Source organism: Vipera berus, assembly GCF_964194415.1.
Source record: "Vipera berus genome assembly, chromosome: 2".
In the NCBI taxonomy this organism is placed as follows: domain Eukaryota; kingdom Metazoa; phylum Chordata; class Lepidosauria; order Squamata; family Viperidae; genus Vipera; species Vipera berus.
In genome coordinates, this window is record NC_138203.1 from 273433156 (window position 1) to 273442083 (window position 8928).

Sequence of the window (8928 nt, forward strand, 5' to 3'; positions counted from 1 at the left end):
TATGGGAGAAAGATGGCGTCGGGGTAGTCTCTTCCGCTGTCTCGACAGTCGAAGCGGCTCCTGGGAGGTGAGTGGAGGGCAGGTCGGAGGAGAAGCCGGGAGCAAGTCGGGCTGTTTGGTTTCCTCCGCGGTGTGGAAGCAGCGAAGGGACGAGGCTGAAAGATGTCGGCTGCTGCTGCTGCATATTCTTTCTCCCCAAATGTTATGATCCTTCTGCTGCCTGATTTAAAACTGCTGCCTGTGATTTCCTGTTGGGAGGTGGAAAAATTGCGACATTAAAAAATCGTTATTTCATGTTTTTTAACAGCTGCCTCTCTCGGTCTTCTTGTGATATTGACATGTTTTTCGGGCAAGTGAGGACTTTCGGGAGTAAAACGGGTGCTTTAAATCTCGCATAGACTCTGGGCACCGTTTCATCTGTTAGTGTCCCCAGCTTTCTAAAATTAAGTGAATCCACTTCTGAAACATTTTGAAGCTCCCAAATACACAGAGGTTCTATGTATATAAATTTATAGATGTATATTTATGTCTGTATATATATGTGTCTTTATAGACCTCAGTATTTTCAGGTATTTTTTGTAACAACTATTTGCAATGATAATTTGTGATTTACCTAAGCGAAGAAGAGAATTCCATGATTTGAAATATGAGTGCATACTTGAACTTTGATTTTGATAGTCTCCTTTGTCCCTGATGAATCATAATGAATCTTAGTGGTTAAATTAGCATTTTGATATTTTTGCTCTTTCATAGTAATATATGGATGTTTCTTTTTGCTGTTTTCACAGGTTCAGCAGCCATTTTTTAAACAATAATGAAACTAATCCATTAATATGAATCTGATAGACAGAAATGGTGCCAAGAAGAGCATTCCGGACAACAGAGAATGAGAAGCACCATTAAAATGCAAAACTAACCATCATTTCTTCCAGAAAGTATTGAAACTTTTCTCTTTCCTTAGCAGATGGAGGGAGACAAAGGAGAAAATAAAAGGAACAGAGTTTTCAGGTAGAAAAAATAGATTATGTGGAACTCAAGAAAATATTGCATGAAAACGTACAAGGCATTAATGAATGCATTTGAGGAAGGAAAGTGTCTTGGATCAAAGGACCACCAGATAAGAGATCAGAAATATTTTTGGCCTCCTCATGAATCCACGAATATCAGTGTTGGAAAAATCCCACAGACTGCCTATTTTGGGAAAAACACAGATTGCAGATCACATCTGGTTTTTGCATAAGTCCATTCACCCCTTGAAAACCCATACAAATATTTGGACTGTGGCAAAAGCTTTACTTGGAACAGCACTAACATTCATGGAATGACCAATGCAGGAGGACCAGCTCCACCAGTACTCCCAGTCTGGCAAACGATTTAGCATGCACACCAATCTGGTGAGACACAAGAGAACTCACACTGCGGAGAAACTCTTTGAATGTCCCATTTGTGGGAAAAGTTTCAATCATACTTCCAACCTGTTGATACACCAGAGGACTCACAGTGGAGCAAAACCATATGAATGTCTGTATTGTGGGAAAGGTTTCAGGCTTAATTCCAAGCTGGTGATACATGAGAGAACTCATACAGGAGAGAAACCGTATGAGTGTCTGCACTGTGGAAAAAGATTCAGTCAGAATTCCAACCTGGTGATACATGAGAGAACTCACACAAGAGAAAAACCATTTAAGTGTCTGTATTGTGGGAAAAGTTTCAGTCAGAATTCCAAAGTGGTTAAACATCAGAGGACACACACAGGAGAGAAACCGTATAAGTGTCCAGATTGTGGGAAAAGTTTCATTCGGAATGCCAACCTGGTTAGACATCAGAGGACTCACACCGGAGAGAAGCCATATAAGTGTGCAGATTGTGGGAAAAGTTTTCGTGAGAGTTACTACCTGGTGATACACCAGAGGATTCACACAGGAGAGAAACCGTATGAGTGCCCGGAGTGTGGAAAAGGTTTCAGTTGTTATTCCTACCTGTTTAGACATCAGAGCACTCACACAGGAGAGAAACCATATGAGTGTCCAGATTGTGGAAAGGATTTCTCTTGGAAAGGTGACATGGTGAAACATCAGAAGACTCACACAGAAAAGAAACCATATGAGTGTCCTGATTGTGGGAAATGTTTCAGTCAGAATTCCTACCTGGTGGTACACCAAAGGACTCACACAGGAGAAAAACCATATGAGTGCCCAGATTGTGGAAAGGATTTCCCTCGGAAATGGAACATGGTGAAACATCAGAAGACACACACAGAAAAGAAACCATATGAGTGTGCTGATTGTGGGAAATGTTTCAGTCAGAATTCCTACCTGGTGATACACCAAAGGACTCACACAGGAGAAAAACCATATGAGTGCCTAGATTGTGGAAAGGATTTCCCACGGAAATGGAACATGGTAAAACATCAGAAGACTCACACAGGAAAGAAACCATATGAGTGTCCTGATTGTGGGAAATGTTTCAGTCAAAATTCCTACCTGGTGACACACCAGAGAATTCACACGGAAGAGAAAAGATATAAGTGTGTAGATTGCGGGAAGAATTTCAGCTGTAATTCTCAGTTGGTGATACACAAGAGGACTCACACAGGAGAGAAACCATATGAGTGTCTGCATTGTGGGAAAAGATTCAGTCAGAATTCCAACCTGGTGATACATGAGAGAACTCACACAGCAGAAAAACCATTCAAGTGTCCTGATTGTGGGAAATGTTTCAGTCAGAATTCCTACCTGGTGCGACACCAGAGGATACACACAGGAGAAAAGCCATATGAATGTCCTGATTGTGGGAAAAGTTTCATTCAAAAATCCCTCCTGGTTAAACACCAGAGGACTCACACAGGAGAGAAGATGTATGAGTGTCCGGATTGTGGGAAAGCTTTCAGTAGTAGGTCTAGCCTTATAAATCATGTAAGGTTACACACAGGAGAGAAACCATTCAAGTGCCCAGATTGTGGAAAGTGTTTCACATATTACACTACCTTTTTCAGACACAAGAAATTACACAGGCAAAAATTGATGGGTGTAGAGGAATGTTGAATTTCATTTCTCTTTTCTAGATGGAAAAAATAATAAAGGGGGAACATTTATGACAAGTGTCCTGTTGTCAGTGGTCAGAATGCAGTGTTGCTGGCTGACTGTCCACAGCCTGGAATTCGATCCTGATGGGGCTCGAAGTTAACTCAGCCTTCCATCCTTCCGAGATCAGTAAAATATGAACCCAGATTGTTGGGGAGAATATGCTGACAGTGTAAGCCGAGAGTGCTATAAAGCACAGTGGGGTGATGTATTAATTCCAAGTGCAAATGCTACAATAAACAAATAGGTTTAAATGTGATGACCAGCATCTTCAATTGCACCTGTAAAGAAACAAACCTGGGGCAGCTCGATGTGATATGGGCAACCTAGAGGCCCTCATTACTTTGTGTGTTGGGGCATTCTGGACCAGTTAGAAATTTCTGGGTGGTCCAGGGCAGTGATCCAAACTGGAGGTGACCAAGGCATGATTGAGCCCTGTGCAAGGCTTCCCTGGTCTAGGAAGGGACACAGTTGGGAAAAGCCCCTCCCCCCATGATCTCAACCAGGAGCCATGAGTCCAGGAGGATCCCCAAGGAGATCACATGACCCCAGGACACTGAAACTTACAAATATGAGTCAATTGCCAAGTCATAATTTTGATCACCTGACAAGGGGGATGCTGCAAAAGCTGTAAGTGTGGAAAATGGTCATAAGTCAGTTTTTTAGCTCTGTTGTAACTTCAGGTGGTCGCTAAATAAAATGGTGTAAGTCCAGGAGTATCTGTACATAATAGGGTATCGTAGGATGGATGGCCTCTGCTAGTGGTTTCCTGTAGATCTTAGAAAGCAGCAGTGTAAGGCTTTTCTCCCGCGGCCTCCCAAATTGTGAGAGTGGAACCAGTGTGGGGAAAGAGCTTAATTGTTTTTACAGAAGTATGAGAAGACATGCCAGTCTGTGAAGAAAATAAACTATATATTTTAATCCCATGAGCCTAGCTTGAAGTTTGAGAATTGTATCTAAGAAGGTCTCTTGCTACTGTGAAAACCGGTCCTAACCAGAATTTACTGATAGCAACTTTAGAGAAAACGCCTAGGAACTAACAGCCATAATAGGTAATTTGTAAATAAGGGCCAGGGTCGATAGAATTAGGGGAATAGGAGAAGTAATCGGGGGGGGGGGGAGAGATAATATATTCACTTTAGAAGCTCTGGATAGGTTACGATGTTATGATTACAGCATGATCACTAAGCCAATGAAGAAGGTGTGGGAGGTAGATTTGTAATGGCAATGGTGGAATGTAAAGAACACACTGAGGATTTGGGGTGTGTGCACTGTGTGCTTGCATGCACAAGGAGCAGCCCGCTTGCAAAGGAGTAGAAATAAATTACTGTTGTTTTGGAACTTTTGGCTTGTGATTGTTTATTTCAACTAGACAACGAATCCCACACCAGCCATGGAGACAGAAGTAGAACGACTGTAATACAGTGCCTCCCATTTGCAATCCCCAAAGTCTGTTCATAAGGATATCATGGCAGATGATAGAGTATTGAAACCTGATGAGAGGTCTAGGAGGGACAAAATGGTGGTACCCCGTCTATTTCGAGGCCTCCAAAAGTCCATGAGAGTTGCAACCAATGCCGTTTTGGTGATGTGCCCCGGCCTCAACCCAGACCAAGAAAGGCCCAGTTGTCTTTCTCCTGCACAGCCCTTTCTGCAGGTGGGAAAGTCAGAGCTGCAAGCAGAGGGTGAGTTGAAGTTCCAGGCTGCCAGCCTTTCATTGCCCTCTTCAGCTGCACTGAGAAAAGATGTTAATTTGCAAGAATGATTGGGAACTCTTCTGCCATGAAAACCTGCCATGATTTTCTGATGCACAGCAAACTGCTGTTGAAAGTATGAAGCTGGCCAGGACGCCAACTGTCCAGAAGAGGAGAAATGACTTCCAGCCCTCTCCTGAGTTTGGAAAACAAATGTAGGTAGTTCTCAGGTTGTGACAGCAATTTGAGCCCAAATTTCCATTGCTTAGCAGGGATGGGGCACCAGTAGGAAATATGGTGCTTGTTAGCTAAACATGGAAGTAAAAGAAAATAAAATCACTGTCAGAACGCATATATTATTAAGGGGAACTCTCTCATTCTATTTCTTCCTTCTGCCATCGTTCGGCGGGGAGGGGGGAAAACACTGTGGGCTGATTATGTTCTCTATCACTACAATGTATCTCTCTCCCTCTTTCTGCACACCTTGCTCTTTGAATTGTTTGTCCCTTGATGTCACCTTGGGGAGGAGTAAGAAATGAGCCCGCAGTCATCTGGTTTCTCTTGTTTTGGAAGGGAAGGTGCAAAGCCACAACATCACTACGAGCCTCAGAAAGAACGGTGTTATCAGCAACTTTCCCACAACGGACTTAACACTTATTTATTTATTTATTATATTTTTATACTGCCCTTCTCCCGAAGGACTCAGGGTGGTGTACAGGGCAATAAATATAAAAACAGAATACAAAAGTTAAAAAACGATTAAATATAATGCCCAAGTTTAAAACAGTAATTAAAAACATATTAAAACCCTAACCCTAACCCATCAAACCAGGTCAGATTGCTCAAATAAATACGTTTTTAGATCGCGCCGGAAAGAGCGAAGGTTGGGGGCCATCCGGAGCTCAACCGGCAAGCGGTTCCACAGGTCTGGCGCGCCCACAGAGAACGCCCTCCCCCTGGGGGCCACCAATCGACATTCTTTGATCGGAGGCACCCTGAGGAGGCCCTCTCTGTGGGAGCGCAGTAGACGGAGGGAAGTTGACGCTGGCCGCAGGTGTTGCCGTAGGTAATCCGGACCCATGCCATGTAGGGCTTTGTAAGTCATTACCAACACCTTGAATCTCACCCGGAGGACAACCGGCAGCCAATGCAGCTCGCAGAGCAAAGGTGTAACATGGGAGTATCGGGAGACTCCCAGCACAACTCGCGCGGCTGCATTCTGCACCAGTTGGAGCCTCCGAGTGGACTTCAAGGGCAGCCCCATGTAGAGAGCATTACAGTAGTCTAGACGAGAGGTCACGAGCGCATGAGTGACTGTACGCAAGGCATCCCGGTCCAGATAGGGTCGCAACTGGTGCACCAGGCGAACCTGGGCAAAGGCCCCCCTAGTCACAGCTCCAATATGCTCTTCTAAAGAGAGCTGTGAGTCTAGAAGGACCCCCAAGTTGCGCGCCCTATCTACGGGGGGTAATAGCTCACCCCCCATAGCAAGAGATGGAATAATCGGAATTTCCCGGGATGCCGGCACGAACAGCCACTCAGTCTTGTCAGGGTTGAGCCGAAGCCTGTTCCTCCCCATCCAGACCCGGACCGCCTCCAGGCAACGGGACATCACGTCGAGGGCATTACTCGGGTGGTTTGGGGTCGAAATAAAAAACTGGGTATCATCAGCATACTGATGATACCCAACTCCAAAACCACGAATGATCTCACCCAGCGGCTTCATATAGATGTTGAACAGGAGAGGCGAGAGGACCGATCCCTGAGGGACTCCACAAATGAGAGGCCTCAAGGTCGACCTCTGCCCCCCTGCCAACACCGACTGCGAACATCCCAGAAGGTAGGAGGAGAACCACTGAAAAACTGTGCCTCCCACTCCCAACCCCCTAAGACGTCGCAGCAAGATACCATGGTCGATGGTATCAAAAGCCGCTGAGAGGTCTAAAAGGACTAGGACAGAGGAGCAACCCCTGTCCCGAGCCCGCCAGAGATCATTCACCAGCGCGACCAATGCCGTCTCCGTGCTGTACCCGGGCCTGAAGTCCGATTGGTACGGGTCTAGATAATCAGCTTCATCCAAGAACAAAGGGAGCTGCTGCGCCACCACGCTCTCAACAACCTTCGCCAGAAAGCGAAGGTTGGAGACCGGACAAAAGTTGTTTAATATTGCTGGGTCCAAGGCAGGCTTCTTGAGGAGGGGTCTCACCACCGCCTCCTTCAAGGCGGCGGGATTGGCCCATTCAAATTGACTGGATGAACTATTGGGGTGGAGTTTTCTGGGGACTCTTTTAACGTATTGATATGAGCGGTAAACCCTCAGATCCAGTCTGTTATGCCTGCTATAAGCTTCTAATAAAAGTTCCTTTTGGAGGTAACTGCTTCCACAAGTTCTGCTTTCTTAGGACAATGTATTGAAGTGGGCCCTGACAGTCCCAGATGAGACAAGGGGTCAAGCTTCGCTAACATGCAGAGGCAGCTTTCGAGGAGTTATCCTCCACCCCGAACCCCCAAGATGAAAAACTGGCTAGAACAATCTTCAGCAGCCCTCAAGGGAGCTGCACTTTCTCCTTGGCTGTTGTACATAATGCCCGCCCCATAGGACACTTTCCTTGGAATTAGTTGCAGGAAAAGGGACAATGACTGCCCTCTTTGGAGATCCGAAAGAAAAGGTTTAGGATAGATTGTCATGGAGAAACGCTATGGATGTGCTCGGTGGGAGTCGAATACGACTTGACGGCCCCTAAAGAAACACGGAATCAATCAAAACACCTTGCAAACGCTTTAGATAGGACGAGCGTGCTTTTCAACCTTATGTCGCTAGATGGCGCTCTAAGAGAAGCAGCGCTCGTACCTCTGTACACAGCAGCTGCATCGCTAGTGCCAAAATCATACGGGAGGGAGAGCGGTTGAGCCGGAACAAATTGAAACGATAGAGGACTGGATTGCTAGAGAGGATTTTGGGGAAAGGGCAGAGGATTTTCCTCTTCCTCAGGTATGGCAGGTTGATGGCGTAGCTGGTGCTTCTTCCGCTGTCTCGACGGTCGAAGCGGCTCCTGGGAGGTGAGTGGAGGGCAGGTCGGAGGAGAAGCCGGGAGCAAGTCGGGCTGTTTGGTTTCCTCCGCGATGTGGAAGCAGCGAAGGCACGAGGCTGAAAGATGTCTGCTGCTGCTGCATATTCTTTCTCTCCCCAAATGTTATTATCCTTTTGCTGCCTGATTTAAAACAGCTGCCTGTGATTTCCTGCTGGGAGGTGGAAAAATTGGGACATTAAAAAATCTTTATTTCATGTTTTTTAACAGCCTGCCTCTCTCGGTCTTCACTCCTTGTGATATTATTGACATGTTTTCCTGGCAAGTGAGGACTTTCGGGAGTAAAACGGGTGCTTTAAATCTCGCATAGGCTTTGGGCACCGTTTCATCTGTTAGTGTCCCCAGCTTTCTAAAATTGGATCAAGCAAATGAACTGAATCCACTTCTGAAACATTTTGAAGCTCCCAAATGCACATAGTTTCTATGTATATAAATTTATAGGTGTATATTTATGTGTGTATATATATGTATCTGTATAGACCTCAGTATTTTCAGGTATTTTTTGTAACAACTATTTGCAATGATAATTTGTGATTTACCTAAGCGAAGAAGAGAATTCCATGATTTGAAATATGAGTGCATACTTGAACTTTGATTTTGGTAGTCTCGTTTGTCCCTGATGAATCATAATCGTCCAGTGCGCTCGCAGAGGGAGGGTCTTCTCAGGGTGCCGCTGGTAAAAGATTGCCGGCGGATAACACCCAGGGAGAGTGCCTTTTCTGTGGGTGCGCCTACCCTCTGGAACCAGCTGCCCGTGGAGCCCAGGACTGCCCCTGACCTACGCTCATTCCACCGGGACCTGAAGACCTGGCTCTTTGAGCTCTCTGACCCAGGCTGAGAATTTTAACTGGGGTTTTATTTTCAGGGATAATTTAATCTTTTAATTCTCTTTTAACTTTGTACTTATATTGATATGATTTTAAAATGCCCTGTAAACCGCCCTGAGTCCTTCGGGAAAAGGCGGTATATAAATCTAATAAAATCTAAATCTAAAATAATGAATCTTAGAGGTTAAATTAGCATTTTGATTTTTTTGCTCTTTCATAGTAATATATGGATGTT

The 8928-nt window shown here is 45.2% G+C and overlaps 1 protein-coding gene across 2 annotated transcripts; it reads left to right on the plus strand.

The window, feature by feature from the left end:
• On the plus strand, positions 1-4424 carry LOC308663937 (uncharacterized protein). 2 transcript variants are annotated; one of them, XM_081320756.1, is made up of 2 exons: positions 1-67; positions 789-4424. In XM_081320756.1, the coding sequence occupies exon 2, from the start codon at positions 1329-1331 to the stop codon at positions 3042-3044; it is 1716 nt and encodes a 571-aa protein (XP_081176882.1). In that variant the 5' UTR covers positions 1-67; positions 789-1328; the 3' UTR covers positions 3045-4424. The 2 variants fall into 2 exon arrangements, with proteins under 2 accessions (XP_081176882.1, XP_081176883.1); XM_081320757.1 differs by having other exon boundaries at positions 6-67; positions 965-4424.
• Positions 4425-8928: the final 4504 nt, after the last annotated feature.